The sequence below is a fragment of the Corapipo altera genome, unplaced genomic scaffold (genome assembly GCF_003945725.1).
Source record: "Corapipo altera isolate COAL_440 unplaced genomic scaffold, ASM394572v1 50, whole genome shotgun sequence".
NCBI classification, from domain to species: domain Eukaryota; kingdom Metazoa; phylum Chordata; class Aves; order Passeriformes; family Pipridae; genus Corapipo; species Corapipo altera.
In genome coordinates, this window is record NW_020884889.1 from 1,529,491 (window position 1) to 1,549,022 (window position 19,532).

Here is a 19,532-nt window from a genome sequence, read left to right on the forward strand (position 1 = left end):
GGGCATGGAATAACTATCCTCTGATTATTGCCTGGGCATGGAATAACCCCATGAAGACCCAGGGAAGTTGTAGGCAAAGAAAAGCCAGATATGTGCCACAGTTCAGTCTTGATAAACACAAGTTTTCATTGCACAGTGAACCCTAACCACAAAAAAGAAAAAAATCTCATCACATTTCCAGCAAATGAGTCTGTGATTGCTCCCTTATTCATTAAATATTTCAAAGAAAATCTCTTCTTCTGATGTTGTTCTGGTACCTAACTGCCAGAAATAATGTCCAATCAAGTTTTCTCAACTCAAGGCTGAGAACAAGCTGATTTCCAGAAACCCCTCTTGTTGGTGGCTGGAGCTAGACATATTTATCCCAGTTAATTGTGCTGCCAGAACAAATTTATTTATTCACCATACAACTTGCAAAACAAGAACATTATAATCCAATTCCCCATTGCCTTTTACAGCCCGTTAATAATGCTCAGTGTCAAAGCATGTTGTGGTGCCTCAGCCCAAGAAGTGTCCATGCTAATTATAGCAGTGATTTGCAATTAAAATATACATAAACTTAATAATTTATTGTGCAACAGATTCATCTACTTTATAGTAGTTTACTCCTTGGTATTTCAATGCAGAAACTTGGGGTTTGAGACACGTGGGTCCTGGGAATAGGTGCCCATTTTTTGTCCACCTCAGCATGTTATATTAAATGTTGTGCCATATAAATATGCAAGTCTGGGGGAGGTAATGTGCCAGCCAGAAAACGTAGGGTATTTGATGCTGGGTAGCTGAAAGCTAGGTACTGGGTAGCTGAAAGCCTTGTATATCTGAAAAAAACCCATCTTTTGGAACGGATGGGCTGTTTGGGGCCCTTTGGAAAAGGTGGAGGTTCGGCAGCAGTTGTGGGATGGCTGTCTTCTGGCACTGCACGGAAAGGCACAAACCTGGGAGCTCCTGAGCCAGATGACAGGAACACAGCAGGGATTTGAAGCTCTTTTCTTAGGGTTTCTTTGCATAGGAAAGTTTCTGAGAGTAAGCAAAAGGAGTAATAATAGCTCCAGGCCATATCCCCGGAGAGAGAAAGCATTGTGAGGGCTCATGGCAGACATGCACAGTCCAGCTCTGCAATGAGATCAGCAGGTATTAAAGGAAAAAAAATCAGCTTTTTCTATCTTTATCAGTTTGAACAGACTGAAAAAAAAAAAAAAAAAGGGTTGCAGGTAGAGGCTGAGTCCTGATGTAGTGTCTGGAGTGTCCCTTGGAGGGCTCATAGCCCTGTTCCTCCCAGGCCTGCAGGGTTGCTGGGCACAGCCTCCTCCTTGCCCCAGCTCCACAGCTGCGGAGCAAGGCAACAGGAAAATATTTTAAATACATCTAAGATGCTCACATTCAACCTAGTGGGCTGGCAAAATACTTAACATCCTACTCCCACGCTTGTTTTCTGTGCTCCCTGCTGATTTCAGCATGTGTTTCCCAACGTGGCGAGGTGCAGTCAGCTGGATTAATGCGGGTATTGTGCTGAGTAACTAACAGTATTATGAATTAACCCCAAGGTTTGTGTTAGCCTCTTAAGCCACTTGCGTGGCTCTTTGAACATGCACAGTGCTATGAAAACACTAACAGGGAATGAATCAGAATTTCCTCCCGAACAAAGGGCCGCTGTGTCTGAAACGGGCAGCCCAGGGTGAGGAGTTGTAAAATATAGAGCTACCTGTGCTTATTAATGTGTTTGTTACATTACTGTGGTGAGTATTGAAGAACTGTTACTGAATCACACAAACCTGATCCTGCTGGGACTGCAAGGAGGAGCGTGGCAGCTGGTGCTTTCTGGTGGGGACAGGCAGGTTTCGTGGGAGGATTTTCCTCCCATAAGGGGAAATATATAACATAGACATAAATATAAGGGGGTTTTTCACTATATATATGTATGGAGATCTCAGGAGCCAGCTGAGAAGAAGGGCTGTTGGAAACCAGGGGGTTGAGGCAACGTGGGCAGAGAGGGAACCTCTGAAGAAAGCAGGACCACCCCCAGCGTGGGCAGAAGCGAGGCTCTGGGATTCATGCTCCTGGTAAGTGATGCAAAAATCATGTGCTCTCTGCAGTATGAGCAAATTTAAGAACAGCAGAAGCAGAAACAGAGGAATATCCAAAACAGGCCTAGCTTTGGTCCACCTGTGACAGGACCCAAACCCAGGTCGATCCCAGCTCCCCTAGGGAGGTGCTGCCCACCTGCTCACTCCCCCTTCCCACATGTGGTGGGCACATGGCTTGGCAGCACACTCTTCCAGTGACATTTTCCTTCTCTCATGAAAACTGTCACTTTGGGCACCTTGCCCACTCTCCAGGCTTCCCAAAATGTCCATTTGAACACCAGCAACAGGAGGGAAGGTATCAAAGAGGTGGGCAAAAGGAATAGCACTGGAGTGCCCACAAGCATCCCGAGGGATGTGCCATGCTTCCCCTAAGGACCAAGGTATGTATACTAGACAGCATCCCAGTTTTCCTACTCTTCATAGAGGTCTTTTCCAACCTAAAGGATTCTAAGATCATTGAGCCCACTTCAAGCCAAACCTGCTTCAGCCCTCTCACTGTATCCACGGGATGTAAAGAAGAGAAAAAGTGCTTCTTACTCCTCAGAGAAGCTGCTAGGCAAGAGAGGACACGTGGTCTTAAGTGCATGAGCAATGCCAGACCTGCTCCCTCTCACTCAGCAAGAAGTGGATGAAGAAAGTTTTCAGTAGGTTAAAGACACTTTCCTGCTCACTGAAGGCTTGCCAGAAAAATCAACACACCTTCAAGTTCTGCCTCCCATCAGCCATCATAAGCAACATATACAGAGAGACAAAGGAGTGTTGATGAGTATAGCTTCTTTTACTGCCAGCCATCTCCACCACCTTACAAGAGGCCCATTTTTGCCAGCCTGGCATCAGCCAGCTCCTGCATTGTGTAATTAACCTTGAGCAGGACAAGCCCAGGAAAGTCATACTGCGATTACTCATCTTGTTGGAGTTTGGATGCTTCCTAAATGGCTCACACTAATCCCCACCAGGTGGTCTGGGCTCCTGCAGTTCTAATTGATTTTTTTTTCCTCCTTGGGCAGCATGTTTAGCATAAATTGTTAGCATGGGGAAGGCAAGTGCCCAACACCAGACTACAGCTCACCCTGAGCGCTCTGGCTTCCCATGTCCTCATTGCCCAGCCTCAGCTAGCCTGCAAGGACTGCTTACCACCCATCCAGCTTCAATAATTTGTTATCTGGGGCACTGGGAGACCAGTGCAGATCCTTTCTGACTGATGGGAAGCCATCCCCTCTTGGAGACAAGATCGAGAAAAGGCCCCCTCAATGCCCAAGGGAAATTTGCTTTCTTGGGCAGAGACATCTTCCAGCTCCCTACATATGCAACCACAGCAAGCCAAGAGTTGTTTTTAAAACAAAGCTCTTTCATCCTGATAAAGTCCAGATGCATGTTCAAAGCTGAGGTGGCCACAAAAATAGCCAAGGAAGTGCTTCCTGCCAAGTCCAGAGCTCCTGACTTCCCAAAATTTCACAAAACTAAAAAAAAAAAAAAAAATCCACCTGGCTCAAAACTAAATTTCTCTTCAAAAGGAAAAAAATCCACATTTAATAACAATCACCAGAGAATGAAAAAAGAAATAATCCACTATTTCTAATTACCTGGAAAGGACAACACAATTGAAAAAACCCATCTCTTCAATGCATACCCTCCACATTCTCAAGCAACCTTTGGCACAGTGGTAGAAAGCAAATAACCCATCTTACTCACCACAGCTCCACTGACTCATCCAGAAGCCTCCTTTGCCCTCACAGTGCAGCCAAAGACTGTCAGCCCCCACCTGGCACTGATAAGTACTGATGAGCCCCTCCATCCACCAGCTGTTTCCCATCACCTTCCCTGTTGGGACACTTCTGGCATCACCTGTGGGGTGTCTGCACCTGCCCTGCTTGGGCAAAGCCAAGGGGCTGGCACTGGACTGGCACTGGGCAAAGCAAATGCGTCCAGCAAGTGGTCTGCAACCTGCCAGCTCGTGCCCTGGGACATGGGGACAGAGAGGTCCAGAGGAGTCCTGGGCAGGGTCATGTCTGGTTGTCACTCTCTGATTACCCCAAACACCCTCCCTCCTGGTCAGCCCTGTATCCCAAACTGCTGTGTAAGGATGCATCCGTACCATCCCCTGCACACCAGAACATGGACTGTTTTCCCTTCTGGTTATCTCCAAAAGGGAGAAGAACCCCCACACTATACCTATCCCACTGTGGTTCTTTGTACCCTTCTTGTCAAAGCCAATCCATCCCCACAGAACTAATGCCCTTGCATTAGTCAGCTCTCAGATATTTAGATCTCTCCCAGGGCTTGTCACACAGCCATGGGAGAACCAGGCAGGCTCTGAGCCAGGAGATCCGAAATTTCCAGGGAGCTTTTCCTACAATGGGTGGAGAAAACAGAGTAAAAGCCTGTGATTGCACCTTTGCAGCCTCAGGGTGACACCATCCATGCATCTCCACACCGGGGTGTAGCTGCAAGGGGCACTCGAAGACTGGACACCCCATGGACATGGCCCTGGACCACAGAGGACATGGAGAGTCTCCTACCAGGGGTGGATGCTGGAAGTGTGCAGAAGCTTGACCCCAGAATCAGGGGTAGAGCATGCACAGGGTACAAAAAAGATATTCTTCTAGTTGTCACAGGGCTGCCAGAATATGGCAGAATGACCATAAATACTCCCAAATGTTTTTCACCCTGAGTACAGACAGGAGATGCATTCCCTGTTCCTGGCCAGAGACCCTCACCCACCAAAGCTGGGTGGCAAACCTTATTAGAACAGTCTGTAGAATGATCCTATGGGACCAAGCAGCCCCAAAGCTGTACCTCCCTTCTCCTTGTGGGTACGTCTCTCCATCAGACTGCACTGGCAGTTGTCCCATTGGAGCCCCCTGAGGCCACTCCACCATTTACAGCACCATCCTTGATGTTCTTCTCTGAGGCTGAGATGGGTTTGTGTCTCTTGTGTCTGGTGATTGCTGTTTCGATGCCCCTGAGACACAACTGCACGTCCTCCCGAAAGGAGGGGGTGTAGAGTCCATAAATGACAGGGTCTGTGCAGGTGTGCAGCAAGCCAAAGAGGAAGAAGCTGTGGTTGACGTACTCTGGCATCTTCTGGATCATGGCTGGCTGGAACCAGTACCACAGGCCCAGGAGGTAGTATGGGGTCCAGCAGATGATGAAGGTGGCAACAATCACTACGGTCATCTTGAGAGTCTTCATGCGTGCCTTGGAGATGTGATCATTTTGACTTCTTGTCAAACCTGCCAGGGAGAGTCAAAGGGATAGTTGGAGATGGGGGGAAACCAGGAGAACACAACCATCTTTGCTTGTGCTTCTGTCAGAGCGGGGACACTATCTCGTGGTCCAGTCCATGGCCCACAGGAAACAGAAGACAGAAAGGAACAAGGTCAATTAGTTTGTGTAAAACCCCTTAGTTGGTTTTTCCTTCAAAGGGTGTGGGGACAGACCAAACAACAACTCCAGGCTGGAGCAGGTTCAGTCATGGAGTCATGATGGACACTAAAGGTCTGGGACCTGCTTACCTTTATTGATCTTTAGCTGCCTACTGATCTCCCAAAGGATCCTGATGTAGCAAACAACCATGACGCTCAGAGGGGTGATGTAGAGGGTGGTGAAGGTGAACATGTTGTAGACAGTTTCCTCCCAGTGCGCCCGGAAGCTCCCGTGCGTGACACACTGGGTGAAGTTCCCTCCTGGAATCGTGTGCAAGTGGAAGAGGAAAAGCTGAAATGGAGAACCAAAGAATTACTCAGAGAGGATTTGGAACAGGGCCTATGTCCTGTGCATAGAGAGCAACTGGGAGAGGGGCTCTGGGCACCTAATTCATGATTTGGTCAGGATGGATGGGATCTGACAGCTGAGAAATCTTGTTTTCTCACCATAAAGAATGTTATTATGGTCAGGAACTTCTCAGATTCATCTTGGTCTGCTCCAACGTGTTTTGCAGTGGTGCAGTGTGGATTTTTAGGAGAAGATTACCATGTGCACAAGGAATTAAAACATAGTGGACATTGTTTTTCCCCAACCCTGATGGTGGCACTGAACAGGTGCTGTGAGGAAGGTGCAAAGCAGCCCTGACCACCCAGCACACAACCACGCTGCTTCCCTCAGGCAGAGCCAATCTGGTGGTAGCGGAGTCCATGGATTGGGATGGACTGGTTGGGAATCCCTTCTCCAAAACCACCCCAACCTTGGCAGACTCCAAAGGGTAGGCACAGAGCCCTACCTGGGGCAAAGCCAGGAGCACGCTGCCGGCCCAGGCGGCGCGGAGCAGCATCCCGTTGCGGCGGTGAGCGCGGGAGAAGGGATGAAGCACGGCCGCGTGCCGGTCCAGGCTGATGACCACCAGCACCAGGGCGGCCGCGTACATGGCAAAGAGCTTGAGGAAGTTGAGGACCTTGCAGGAGATGTCCCCTCCATACCACTGCACCGTCACGTTCCACGCCGCGTCCAGGGGCATCACCGTTACCGTCACCAGCAGGTCGGCCAGAGCCAGGCTGAGGATCAGCGGCTGCACGTGGGATTTCCTCCTCTTCCTCAGCAGGCTGCCCAGCACCGCCGCGTTGCTGCCCGCCGCCAGCAGGAAGAAGATGGCTGTGATGATCACACGGACCTTCGCTGCTCGCGTGAACCGCGGCTCGACCCAGTACTGGGGGTAGGCAGAGGCTGAGACATTGGTGTCCTCCCGTGTGGTGGGGCAGTGGGCAGATGCAGGGAGCTGCTCCTCACTCATCCCCTGCAGAAACGCGAGTGGCAAAGTGAAGCCCTTCTTAGGGGCTGTGTAGCGTGCTGCAGCTTCAGTGTAAGGAGAAATGGGGACAGGGTGGGATCTGCACTGGAGGCACCAGCAACAATCTGCCAGTCCTGTCCTGTCCCGTCTTGTCCTGTCCCATCACTGCCTGTCCCCTCTGTGTTGCCCATTTTGCCAAGGTACCACATCCCCCAGGGCCAGCCGCCCTCCCTGGCTCACCCCTGCTGTAGCTATAGTGACTGCTCACACAGACATATATTTTTAGCTCCTTGCGAGGCGGTTGAGCAGCTGGGAAGCAGGAGTGGTGGCCAGGACCATGGGACCAGTTGCTGTCTGCCAGCATCCTGCTGGGAATGGGTCATACCAGAGCTGGCTGAGCCTGTGCTGGGGCAGCCGTGCTCGGTTCAAGGACTCGTCCTTCCTAAGGGGGTTTGCAAGCAGGGATCATATTTTCAGAAATCCCATGGCCCTTTCCATTAATGTGTTAAATCTTAATGGTCCACCTCTGGTGCTGGACCTGCAGCCATGGGTGGGAGCAGCCAGGGGTGGCCAGGAGGGGAAAATGGGGATTCCACACTGTTCAGGGACTGACAGTGGCTCTTGGGAGAGGATCACAGTAGAATTTAGGAGCCTGGACTTTCACAGGACCCTGGCAACACCAGCTCAACATCTCTGTACCTTTCCCTTCATAAGGCAAAGCAGGAGGAGGAGGGGAAGATAGAACCCCCCTACACAGGGGTGGCAGGGGGGTGATTACCAGCATGGTGGTCCCCCATGCTTGATTTGATTGCCCTTTTTTTCCTGAGGAGACCTCCCATTTAAAGGGCTAATTCTTCCAACTCTTGGGGATACGAGCTCTTAACAGTCCCAGATGCAGGTACAGTACATCTCTTACTGTTTCAAGGACCTTCCTGTTTGCTGATCCCAAAATAAAGCATTCTCCACCTTTGCACAGATAACAGGAGCAGCAGAGATCAAATCTGTCTCCCCAGCTCTGCAGGATGTTGATGCCAACATCTTGCAGCAAACCACCCTCCTCCAGCCCCATCACCCTCACCCCGAGCCCCCATTCCCTCGCTGTCTTCACCCTCTCCCTCCCCAAAGACCAGCCCAAAAAACAACAAACTGCAAAAATAAAAGGCAGTTAAAAAGTACCAAGTTGCTTTCTGTCTGTCTGGAAGAAATAAGGAGAAACCCACATCCAGGTCAGGATTTATCCTGGCTGATGGGAACATACCTGGCACATGCATGCCCTGATGCCAAGAGAAGAAGCTCCGTGTCTTTCCCACGGGTCTCCCACTGCTGCGGTGCTGAGTCAGGATGCTCCAGTGTTTCTTTGCATCACCTCTCTGCAACAAACCTTGAAGCAGTAAAATCTCCCCTTGCCAGCGGCCAAGCCGGGAGCGACGCTGCTGTTAGCACAGGCATATGCAGGCATCTGGAGATGGGAATGCTGCTGCAAACATTCCCTGCACCCAGAGTGGGGCACGCTGAGGTGGGCACCCACGGGCAGCCTGGCTCAGGCAGCCGCCACCACCCCTGCCCTCATCAGCTTAACGAGCTGCCCTATTAATGAGCAGGCAGTGGGGACGATTACAAAGCTGCCGTAATGCAAGAAATGGCCAAAATTCAAAATGTTGTGGCCAAATGTGGCCCTGTGAGGGATAAGTGCCAATACTCCCTGCACTGGTTTGCTATAAATACAGGAAAATGAGTTAATTATCCCTGGAGTTGATGATGAATGTCCCGTTGCTCAGACAACCGGGAGACTCACAGACACACACCCCCCTTCCCTCAGCGATGCTCCTGGACCACACGGGTCCGTGGGAGCATCACAGGTATGTGCCTGGACTGGAAATGCTGCAAGGAGGGGATTAATAAGAAGAAACTCGGGGCATTTTGCCACTGTAATGAATACACTTTTTTTTTTTCTGCACTCTATCAGTTCCCATCTTCTTCTTTCTATGTTTCTTGCGGCATAAGGCAGTGAGAGGGAAGGACCTTGAGAGGGACAAAGAGCTCACAAGAGCTTAAAAAATATGATATGCAATGCAAGGGCAGGGAGGGAAACTGAGGACACTGTGCTCCTCTGGCCAGCAAAAGAGCTGTAGGGGTGACAGAGGGCCAGCCCCAAGCCCTGCTGGGGCCAGCACCAGCAAACACATTCCTAGTGGCACCTTGGGGACTTTAATGACATGCAAATAGACCTTCACATCTCCTAGGCTATTAAATTAAGGAGTACCTGGTGTACAGATCCCTGCAGGTCCCAGGCTGGCAGTGGTGGCTCTGCATTTTTCCCCAGGAGGAGGAGATTCACTTTCTGGGATAGGTTTTCCATCCTTAAACCAATTCCCACTTATCTTCAGGAGGAAATGCCCAAGCTCTGAGTGGGGTTGCACCATCTCTGAAATTGCTCTGCTGGCAGGAGTGCTCCTGGGCACAAGCAGAAAAGGATTTTTTCCCCTTTGTGCGTTTTAAGAGTCAAACTGTGTGGCAGTGGGAGCAGCTCCTGAGAGCAAGAGATGCTGCAGGCACTGGACCACGTTCACCCCAGAGTCCCCTAAAACCTCCATCACTTCTGCATGGAACTGCCAAAAGGGATCAGGCTGGAAACTCTCTGCTTGAAACCACAGAGGGAAATCCCTGCGTTCAAAGTGCTTTACATCTGAGGGGAAAGAAAAAAACAAACCCACCATCGGCACTGCCCACGAGCACCAGCCACTCCTGCAACGTGGGAGGGGACTGTCCCCATCACCTCCTTACCTGGCAGGGGCATCGCCCCCCAGTGCCACAGGAACCAGCCTGGTCCCTGGGAGAAAAATAGCAGAAAACCCACAAAGAAGTTCGGTGGAAGCCTGTTTGTTACAGCAGCCACCTCCTCCTGGCATTGGGCTCCTGCTTAAAGCCGAGATTCGGCCCCACACACTCATCCTTATTTTTGCTTTCGTTTAGCCCTTTGCACCTGCATGAAAGCCCTTTGCACCTGCATTAAATAGCGAGTCAGGAATGTATTCCCTGTTTGTCCTTCGTTCTGGCTGCTGGCCTTTTTGTCTAGAAATGTCCTCCTCATCCTCGACTGTATGATGCAAGAGGGGGACAGGATTTTTCTTGGGAACTGTAAGCCTTGCTCATGACACAACAAAGCCTTTAGTCCCTGTTCAGAGAGGATTTTTTTAGCATACCATCATGCAGAAATGTCCTGGGCATGCATTAGCAGTAAGTCTTATTTTGAGGGTGGGGTTCCTAATTGAAATGACTATTTTTCTCCGGCGTTTGCACAGTAACCCCCTTGTGTTTTCTCCCTCTTTTTTTTGTTCATCTCCTCAAAGGTCAGCTTGGATGTTGTCTGCTCAGCAGCCTTCAGCCGAATCTCTGAACACTGGTTTAACAATCAGAGAGGTTTGGTCTCCAGGATTAGGAAACAGTGCTGGCAGGGAGGGCTTGTTTCCATACATCCCAGCTTGGCTCTTCCCAAAACCCTCTCCTTTTGGGATGGTGCCCCAGTAAATCCCCAGAATTGCAGCCCAGCACTGGGTCATAAGGGGACAGAGCATCCTCCAGCATCCCCAAATAGGACTTATCTCCCCAGATCCCCACAGATCATCCCAGGATGCTGGAGAAAACAGAAACCAGAAAGCCACACTGGGTAGCACAGCCTCAGTGGCAATTTCTGCACGAGCAGACCTTAAATAAAAGTGTTGTGTTTTTCCATCGGACATCCCATATAAACTGGGATCTTATCCAGGGAAAACAGCGTGGGATATAGTTTCCATTAACCTAGTGCAAATGCAGGGCAGGGAACCTGCTGCTGTTTATCCTGACAAATCACTGCCAGGGTCTTGGCTTCCCAAAAAAAAAGAAAAACGTGCGTTTTCCCCTCTGAGAGAAACTCCAGCTGGTGGGAGTTATGGGGGAGTAACAATGGGTGATTCTTTGGCTGGACCCATCACCTGCACCCTCACTCCCTGCACCCTCAGCCCAGGCAGGTGCTTCTGCCAGGCTGTCTGCCAAAAACTCCCCTATGCTCAGAAAATCCTCACCATTTCAGTTTTTTTTAAAATTCCGATATTTTTTCCCCCTCCAATTCTTCTCCTCCTCCTCCAAACCTTGAATTGTCTCGTCCAAGGAAATTTTTGTCTCATACTGGACTCGAAACAGAAAGTCTAGTCAGGGACATCTGACATGCAATGTTTTTGTGAGTAAATACCAGCGTCCATGAAGTCATTTCCCGGGGTTAGAAATGAGCTCACCTTTGGAACGGCTTCTCTTCTTACCCAAAGTTCACAAGTCAAGCAGTTGGGAAGCTCCCAGTTTTCTACCTTCTCATTAAATAACAGCATCATAAAAACCAGAATGGTGCCACCTCTGGCTGTATGCTACAAACAGGTCCTGAGCATCACCCAAAATTCCCTAAAATCTTTGCAGCAAAAGACAGAGGCTCAGTGGTCACCGGGGATAAACCAGCACCTCATTCTGCCTGCTCAGCCGGCCCTGGCCACTCTGCTGAGCCTGCCAGGGCGGATGGTAATTACTGCTCCTCTGGGGGATAATCTGGGTCATCCCATCCTCCTCCTAAAAACCTTTGTTTAAAGCAGAGGGAGGGGTCTCTCCTGCCCTCTGGGCTCAATTACTTGGTAAACTGTCTTTAGACCATTTCTTGGTGAAACAATGTGCTGTTTCTCATTCAGCTTCCTACATTGAAGCCTCGCTGATAAATGCCCTTCTTCGAGCAGAGATTGCACCATCGGACAGTGGTGCTGAGGAAAACATGCTCAAACCTGCTGCAATTCCTGCCTTTTAAGACCCTAGCTGGTATTTCTGGTGCTGCTGAGCCCAGATGTCCAGAGCATCAATCCCAGGGCGTCCCCTAATTCGCATCTTCCCATGAGGAGCAGCAGCCCTCAGGGTCTTTCCTCCATCTTTCACCAGCACATCTTGACCAGAGCAAATCCCCTTTCCTCATCTTTAAACTGGACAAGAGAGAGGAGAGAATTTATCACTCCAGATAACCCTGTGGTCAAGCTCCAGAAAACATGTTGGGATTTGGTGCCAAGTCCCATCTGCTCACCACCAAGTGATAAAACCTGGTTTTGTGCATGCATTGCCACTACACCCACAGCTCATCCTCACAGCAGCTTTGCTTCCCTGCCCAAGCTGGAATTTATTTGTGGGGAGAATTATTTGGGAATTTTCACCTGGCACCTCAGTCCCATGATGGTCCAGTACCCAGTAAAGCAAGAAAATGATCCATGGGGTGGATGGAGGGGCCATGGGCCCCTTCAGCTCTGGCACAAACTGACCTGGCCAAGGCTCCCACTACCCTAACTGGGTATTTTTCTTGAGCTGGAAGAAATTATGAAATGCCAATGTTTTCATTGTGACTAACCATGGAAGTGAACAATTTTGCCCTTGTTTTTGGACTGGGTTTAGTTGCTCTTCTTGCCTTTGCCTTCTGCGCCCTCTTTTATCCTCCTCTTTTTCTACTCCCTGTGGGACCTGTCCATTACATTGCTCCAAATATTCTCCTCTCTCCAAGCTCCTAGATTGGATTGTGTGTCTCCAGGCCATATTTCAGTGCTCCTTTTGGATGCTCCTTCACAAACATGTGCCAGATTCAAGGGCTGGCCTGCTTTGTTGCACTGGGGGAGAGGTGAGACGTGGGGAAAGCCGACATCCCTGCGGGACCCTCAGCGGTGTTACCCAGGGCTTGCAGTAGCAAGAAGCAGGGAACACTTCCCCTGACAACTCTTTCCCACGCTCTTCATATCTCTAAGCAGTTTTCAAGGCTTAAAACCACCCCTGGGTCAACTTTATGCAGGGACATGATTCTTTCCTAGGCATTTTGGAAAGGATCAGTGGCTTGGTGGGGCAGATGCCATCAATGCTGAATTTAATGAGCCAGAGAGATATAATTTCTGCTCCCTGTGTTTACCTTTCTGCAAGAAACCTGCTCTGAGCCAAACTCTGGGGCTGCGAGACTCAAGTATCCCTTGGGATGAGCATCAGTGCTGACATCTCCCATCTGGGAGGCAGCACTCAATCCGCTGCCGGGAGTGTTGCAGTGAATTTCTCTCCGGAAGGGCTCATCTCCCATGCTGCCTTCCCAACCTGCTCCTGGCAGGTTTCATCTCAGCCAGGCCAAGGTGCTCACACTGGGAGCTTCCAGTCCTTCCTTCAGCAGCGTTTGGCACCCACCAAACCCTCTGGTGTGCTCCCGGCAAACACACATTTACCCTCAGGCGAAAGCTGATATGGCCACGTATTCCAGGGGGATCCCAGCAGCGCTGGAATTAGCTCGGCAGAGATCGGCTTTTCCGAGCATGCCCTTGGCACGATGCATGAGGTCGTGAGATGTTTTACATCTCCGGTCGCCCTCATGACCGCAGGCACTCTGGGAAGGGAGGCATTTCCATGCTGTCTCCTGCCAGTGCAGATGGATGTTGGCAAACTCTTTCAGAGCTGAAACCTGGGGGTGGATCAGCACCGATTATCCCAGCCCAGGCTCAGCTCCACGTTGCTCAGTGCAACAATTGCCCTGAAATAAATTCCCAAATGGTTCAACGAGGAGTGCCCACCACCCACTCAGTTCCATCACCTCCACCTTCTGCCCATTCCATGTAGAGGTTCATCTGCACACTAAAAAACACCTTTTAACCTGAAGTTCTACTTTCATTGCTGTCACTGTTGCCTCTGGTTCACCTTACACAGCCTACACCTTTTCCTGTGCTCCCATGTGATCCCTGCAGAGCAGGAGAAAGACAAACTGGAAGACCCAAGCCCCTCCCTGCACACTCATGGATCACACAGGATTTTGCTGGTTTTTAGGAAAAGCTGGCTGATGTTTTGCTGGTGTAAATCACTGTGAATCTGCCCATCTCAACCTGGTTTATAGCAAGAAAATCAAGGAGGAAAAGGCACAGATGAGACAAGGGATCGCCATCCCATGGGTGGGAGGCTGTGCTCCATGCCAGCATGGGTGCCCAGCCCGGAATGCATCCCAGTCCAAAGCCAATGCCCGTAAATAAGAGTAATAAATCAAGGATTTCTTCAGGAGCAACTAATTACTCAAATCAACATGGGCTTTGACACAGGATGGTCTTTGTCCACCAAACCCTGTCCAGAGCTAAAGCAAACAGCTAGCAGGCTGTGGGTTAGAGCTCTGCTCCTGCCCTTCCTTCGTGGTGTAAATGTCCCCATTGAGGTGCTGCCCTGGCTTGGACCTGACCACATTCCCATCACACCCATTCCCATCCTGCGACCGCTTTTCCATCATTGATCTGAGGTTGTGCAATAGCTCAGGCCCTGCCACAAGCCCACATTTGACAGCAAAATGTTCCCAGCAAATACTGGCATCATTCCAGCACATGGCACCACGATGTTGCCCTGCAAGTGTCCCCGAGCAGTTAATGCTCCAGGGAAAGGTTGGGATGTGCGTAACTCATTGAGGGCTTGAAAATAATGGCCTTCTCCACCTTGCAGAGAGTTTTTAATTTCCCCAGCTCAGCAATATAATTAAAAAGGGATTTACTATCGAGACACTTCTGGTGCTTTCACAGTATCACCCATCTCTGTTCTTCCAAGCTGTGACGGGGAAGGAAAGACTACAAATATGGACATTTCATCCAGGAGTGAAATCCAAGTGGGACTCTGCAGTCCAGAACATCCCAGTGACCAGCAAAGCTCTCCCTAGTGAATGTGGGTCTGGGAGTGGGGCTGTATGTAATGAGGCGGCGATGCAGGTGACAGTCCCTGGGCACTCGGATAGCAGACATGCCCTGCAAAAGCACTAGAAAAAGCCCTTTTCCTTGACAGATGGAATCATGGAGGGGGGGACACTCCGTTTTATACATCAGGGGGTCAGTTGTGTTGTGCTTGTGCCAGCAGACATCTGGGGGCTCACCCTGTGGCCAGACCTCACGACCGCACAGCCACATCCACTTGCTCCCCCCTCACTTCCGGCTCTTTCATCACTCCAGAAAAAGCCTTCCTGACCTCCACAGCTAAAATCAGTCTTTCCCTCGCTCCTGGCTCTCCTGGTGTCCCCACTCTGCACTGCCTTTTGTATCTGTTCCATAAATGAGTATGTGAGATGAGCACTGCTGAGCCATGGTTGAAGCTTTAGCTCCTAAGCAAGACCTTCCAGAGGGGGTAAAGGTCCTCTCACTCCTTTTCTCTCAGCCACAGCCTGTAAATCCTCATCCGCACAGTGAAAACAAACTCCAGTAGTTCATTTTTTTGGCTCTTTTCCAAAGCTTTTAGGCAACTGGAGTGTGATTTTGTGCTGATGAAGCAGTGGAGGAGGGCTTAAGTGAAACAATATTGTGGTGGCTGCACGGTTTGCTCCTGGTTCGGAGCTCAGAGTGAGCCCCAGGGACCTGCCACATCTCCAAGTTCTCCTACAAACCATGGAAATCGCCCGTCCGGCTCCTGGGACAGCAAAACAGGATTTCAAAAACAACATTAGCCACCCCTGGAGCATGGCTGGAGAAGTGCTGGGAGCCAAGTGCTTAATGAAATCCCAGCTCCCAGCTCTCCCTCCTAAACCACGCAAACTTCCCCAAAGTGTTTGGGATGGAACAAAGTCATCAATCAGTTATTTTAACTCCCAGCTCCGTAAACAGAAGCAAGCCCAGAAACATGCAGCAGGGGAAAATAACCGTCAGCTCCCTTCGGTGGAGCAGAGAGGGCACTGGGAGGGAGGACGAGGGCAGCTGGCCGGGAACTGAGCATAGCCTTGGGTCCCAAAGCACATTTCGTGGGCCCTACAGAGCATTTTACAGACCCCACAGCCTGTAAATTCAATGTGCAGCCCTGAGAGCAGCCCCACCATCCCTGCCACCCTCCTGGCACAGTTGGCTTTTGATGATGGTCACTCAGGTAATGCTCTATCGGAAAGGGTGAGAGGCACGAAGAGCCAGGATGAGCATCACTAGCCAGTTTTCCCCTAGATTTTTTAGATGAACACAATAAAAGTTATGGATACAGCCACAAAGGAACGTGGGGAGGGACATGCTGCTGCACCATCTGCACCTCTGACACTGCCCCAGCCTCAGCACTGGTTGGGGGGGGGGAGCATTAAGTGTGGTAGTGTTCACATAAATACATTATAGATTTGTAATTACACATTAGTGATGAAACCATGGAAAAACCCAGGAGATCTGAGGAGGCTCCTTAGGGTCAATCTGTGAGGGGAATGAGTCCAAGAGGCTGTGGCTCTGCTGCTTTCTGATGGGAAGCACCAGCCTTATGCAGCTGAACTCACTGATGATGGGCAGAAAGATAGGAGTAGTTTGGTCTGGAATACATCCTTCCCACCAGCCATGGGTAATACAGCCCTGCAGAGTGACCACTGTGGGCATGGGGCAGCACCTGCCTGTCCCCTCCACCCCATGGATCAGGGAATTATTCACCTCCAGGCAGATGGAAAGCAGCCGAGCACCTCCTGGAGCCGCAGTGCTGCCAGTGGTGCTCAGCACTGGGAACACATGGGGATCTTCTCATGCTGCTCCATCCAACATCAACCACATGTTGGAGCTGCAGAGAGGGATGGCCAAGCCAAGAGATTGTGCAAACAGACTTTTCTAGAGGCTTGGGTTTTGCATGAATTCACATGTCCCAGATCTGCTCCTGAAGACACACACGTGTCTCCAGAGCTTATCTTGAAGAAGAGGCGTTGGAGAGGAGACAGCCATGCTGCAGGAGCTGCAAAATGCCCTGCAGAAATGCCTGCACCTGTTTCCATAACATAAGGAATAATATTTCATTCCTTTTGCAGAACAGCATGTTTCCTCACCAAGCAGTGATGGAAATTAATGGAAATTAATGGAAATTCACGCCAGGATATAGGTAAGCAGCTGGTGGGACCAGAGATGCCTTCCCAAGGCACTGGTGTTGTGTTAGGGGTGGGTCAGCCATGGTGGGGGGTAGGTGCCATCCAGGAAAGATGAACTCCTTGCTCTCCACCTCAGCACTTTTCCCACATCTTGTCCTCATCACTGCGGGGAAACACAGCTGAGCTTCATGTTTATCTCAGAGGTCTGAAGCTCCCAGTTCACTGTGTGCTCCTTGCCCACCGCATAAACATTCTGCCATTTTTTGGCACATCTCAGGTGTTTTTTCCTTTTCCCTCGTAAACATAAACAGGAGCGGGTGTAGGTCACCACCGATTATTTTACGTGACATCTTGATCCATGTTCCTCCTGCACCACTCCCTCTGGCAGCGGGGCCAGCAAGGATTACTAGGAGGCAGCTCAGGACACCGCTGGCACATCCCACATGCCACTGGCTGCCCCAACACCCATCCCCATTCTTGGGGGATGGCTCCTGACACATAAAGTTTTCACACCACACTCCTGCAGCAACTGGCAGCACAGTCCCACAGTGCCAGGGCTGCGTGCATGGGTGGCAGTCACTTACACCAGGCCACATGCCTTGTCAACACTCAGAAGCCCCAAATCCACAGACCAGCTGCCACAAGTTACATGGGAAAAAACATAGCTGCAGAAAGAGGAAAGACCTGAGGGGTTGAAGCCAGCCTGGGGCAAGCAGGCAGCTCTGGTTAGGGGTCATTGCTGGATCTCCCCACGGCTCAAGGGAGACGCAGTAACATTTGCAAGGATGGGCCTGCCTCTGCAGCTCTGTGCAGTTCTGTGCTACCACTGGTATCCAAACCAATCCCTATGGCTTTGTCCCACATTCTCTCAGCAACCTCATTTGACCACTGCTAGAGCCAGTGCAGGGGCAGAGGTGAGCAGGCTGCGCAGGGAATGGTGCCCAGCTGAGCTGTACCCCAATGCCTGTGAAAGGGGGGAACAACAACGGCAACGCTGGGTGGGCACCGCGTTTTCCCAGACCACGTAAAGCCAAAAAAGCATCCCCAAAACTCATTGCCTGTTTGCTGTATCTCCACCTCGAACTGTCAGCAGCATCTATTTCAGATCCAGACCCCAGGTGAACCCCTGACAGTGACGGTGCTGTGCCAGGGTGCGGTGTCCACACTGGGACGTGGTACCCACTCCGTGCCCTGCCCCACCACACCGTGACATCGCTGCCAGCCCCAGCGGCTGCTGCTTCGCCGCAAGTTTTTGTTTACCATCACCTTATTAAGGGATTATTCAGGCTGCGGTTTCCTCGCGCGTCCGATCTGTTTGTGCTCGCGGTCCGTGGCTCGCTGCCATCCCCTAAGCTACACGCCGGGCTATATAAGCGACCCCGCCGCCTGGGCGGCAGGGAGGCTCGCACACAGCCCGGCTCGGCACGGCGCAGGGGAGTTTCGGTAAGCTGCAACTTTCTCTTCTTCCCAACCGCCTGCAAATCCCTGAACCCGCAGCTGACAAGCCTTTGCCTCGCCCCCGGATCTCGGCTCGACTGGCGGCTCTGTGGCGAGAGGACGGGACTCTCCTTAATTGGGGTTTTTATGTTTTTTTAGGTAAGAGAAAAAACGCAACCCAACCCTGCTAAATTTTTCCCCTCCGTGGCAGACAGCGGTTATATAATTCTGCTATGTTATTAGAGTGGCGTAATTAACAGTGGCTGTGATTAAAGGCGAGGTGGAAATTAATTAATGGGTAGATGAAAGCACGGAGGCTGAAAAACATTGATGCGGTCTCCTGCTTTCCGCTTCTCCCTTCCCCATCCCAGCTAATGCGTTTGGGGCAGGGTTACGGGGACAGCGGGAGTGGGGATTCGGACTCGGACAGTGCTTTGCTCACACAGGGCTTTTGATCTCCCGCGACTCTGTCCCGCACCGGCTCCCTCAGCTCCCTGCCGTGGGGGACACAGGCAATTCCATACTTTCCCTGCTGCCAAGATCCAGCCGCTTGAACCCCCCCTTTCCCAGCATCGTGTGTACCGGGGATGTATCCCATCCCAAACCCAGCGCTGAACAAGTCACAGTCAGCTCCAAAAATAGGCGCCGAGTGGGAAACAGGGTTAATTTTTCCTGGTTATTGTCTGGCTGCGAGTTCACGGCCCCACCGTAAGCCCACAAAACACCTCTCATGTGTTGCTTGTTATTTTTGCTTGACTGGGATTTGCTGAGCCATAATCAAAGTATTTCTTAGTCCCACATTCCCCAGTCTCAGAGGGGATGGTTAGTACCACTTATGAATAACAGGGTGTTCTTACTGCTGGCTGCCCTTTGTCAGGGACATTTTATAGAAAAACTGAGGCACTGAAAGGCTGAGGCAACATTTCCTCTCCCCTGGTTCACTAATTTTGGATGCAGAAAATAAAGCACCAGCTGGTGTCACTTGGGATAACACCAGTTCCATGGGTACCTTCAGAAATTAAATACTCAAATTCTTGATGCCACAGGGCAAAGGGAGTCACTGAAAACAAGGTCTAAAGTGGCTGAGCTGGGGAAGAGTGACACAAAGCCTCAGTCCCACATCTCTGCCTGCAGGAAAAGGAAAATATTGAGCTACTTGCTCACACTTGCAGCAAAGACTTGGCTTGTGCATGGGGTTTTCCACTCTCAGAGGTGCTTAGGAGCCGTCCCCTTTCCCCACGTTCTGGGATGTACCGGGGTAAGATGCTATCCTTGCACTACACTCAGTTTGAGGCAGAGGGATGGAGACATAGAGATGTCCCTGCTCCTGCAGGGAGCAGAGTGGGGTGTCAGGGGGCCTGTGGTGCTGTGTGGGCTGTGAGAGATCCCTGTAGAAGTATTTAAGCTGTTCCAAGGCACGTTAAGGAGATGTCAT

At 50.7% G+C, this 19,532-nt stretch overlaps 2 protein-coding genes across 4 annotated transcripts in view; one reads left to right on the forward strand and one right to left on the reverse strand.

The window, feature by feature from the left end:
* Positions 1-17: 17 nt before the first annotated feature.
* Positions 18-19,532, reverse strand: part of LOC113947628 (gonadotropin-releasing hormone II receptor-like) — a 24,442-nt gene continuing 4,927 nt past the window's right edge. Inside the window, exons 4-8 of one of the 2 annotated variants that reach the window (XM_027644394.1) lie at positions 9,592-9,790; positions 8,066-8,177; positions 6,304-6,813; positions 5,600-5,801; positions 18-5,317 (exon numbers count right to left, since the gene is read on the reverse strand). In XM_027644394.1, the coding sequence (XP_027500195.1) occupies positions 4,911-5,317; positions 5,600-5,801; positions 6,304-6,813; positions 8,066-8,074 (1,128 nt within the window). In that variant the 5' untranslated portion in view covers positions 8,075-8,177; positions 9,592-9,790 and the 3' untranslated portion in view covers positions 18-4,910. Of the gene's footprint in view, positions 5,318-5,599; positions 5,802-6,303; positions 6,814-8,065; positions 9,298-9,591; positions 9,791-19,532 lie in introns of those variants that run through there. The other variant, XM_027644395.1, reaches the window with a different exon arrangement.
* Positions 18,076-19,532, forward strand: part of CILP (cartilage intermediate layer protein) — an 11,073-nt gene continuing 9,616 nt past the window's right edge. The window contains exon 1 of one of the 2 annotated variants that reach the window (XM_027644393.1): positions 18,076-18,103. The gene's annotated coding sequence lies outside the window, so the exon portion shown is untranslated. The other variant, XM_027644391.1, reaches the window with a different exon arrangement.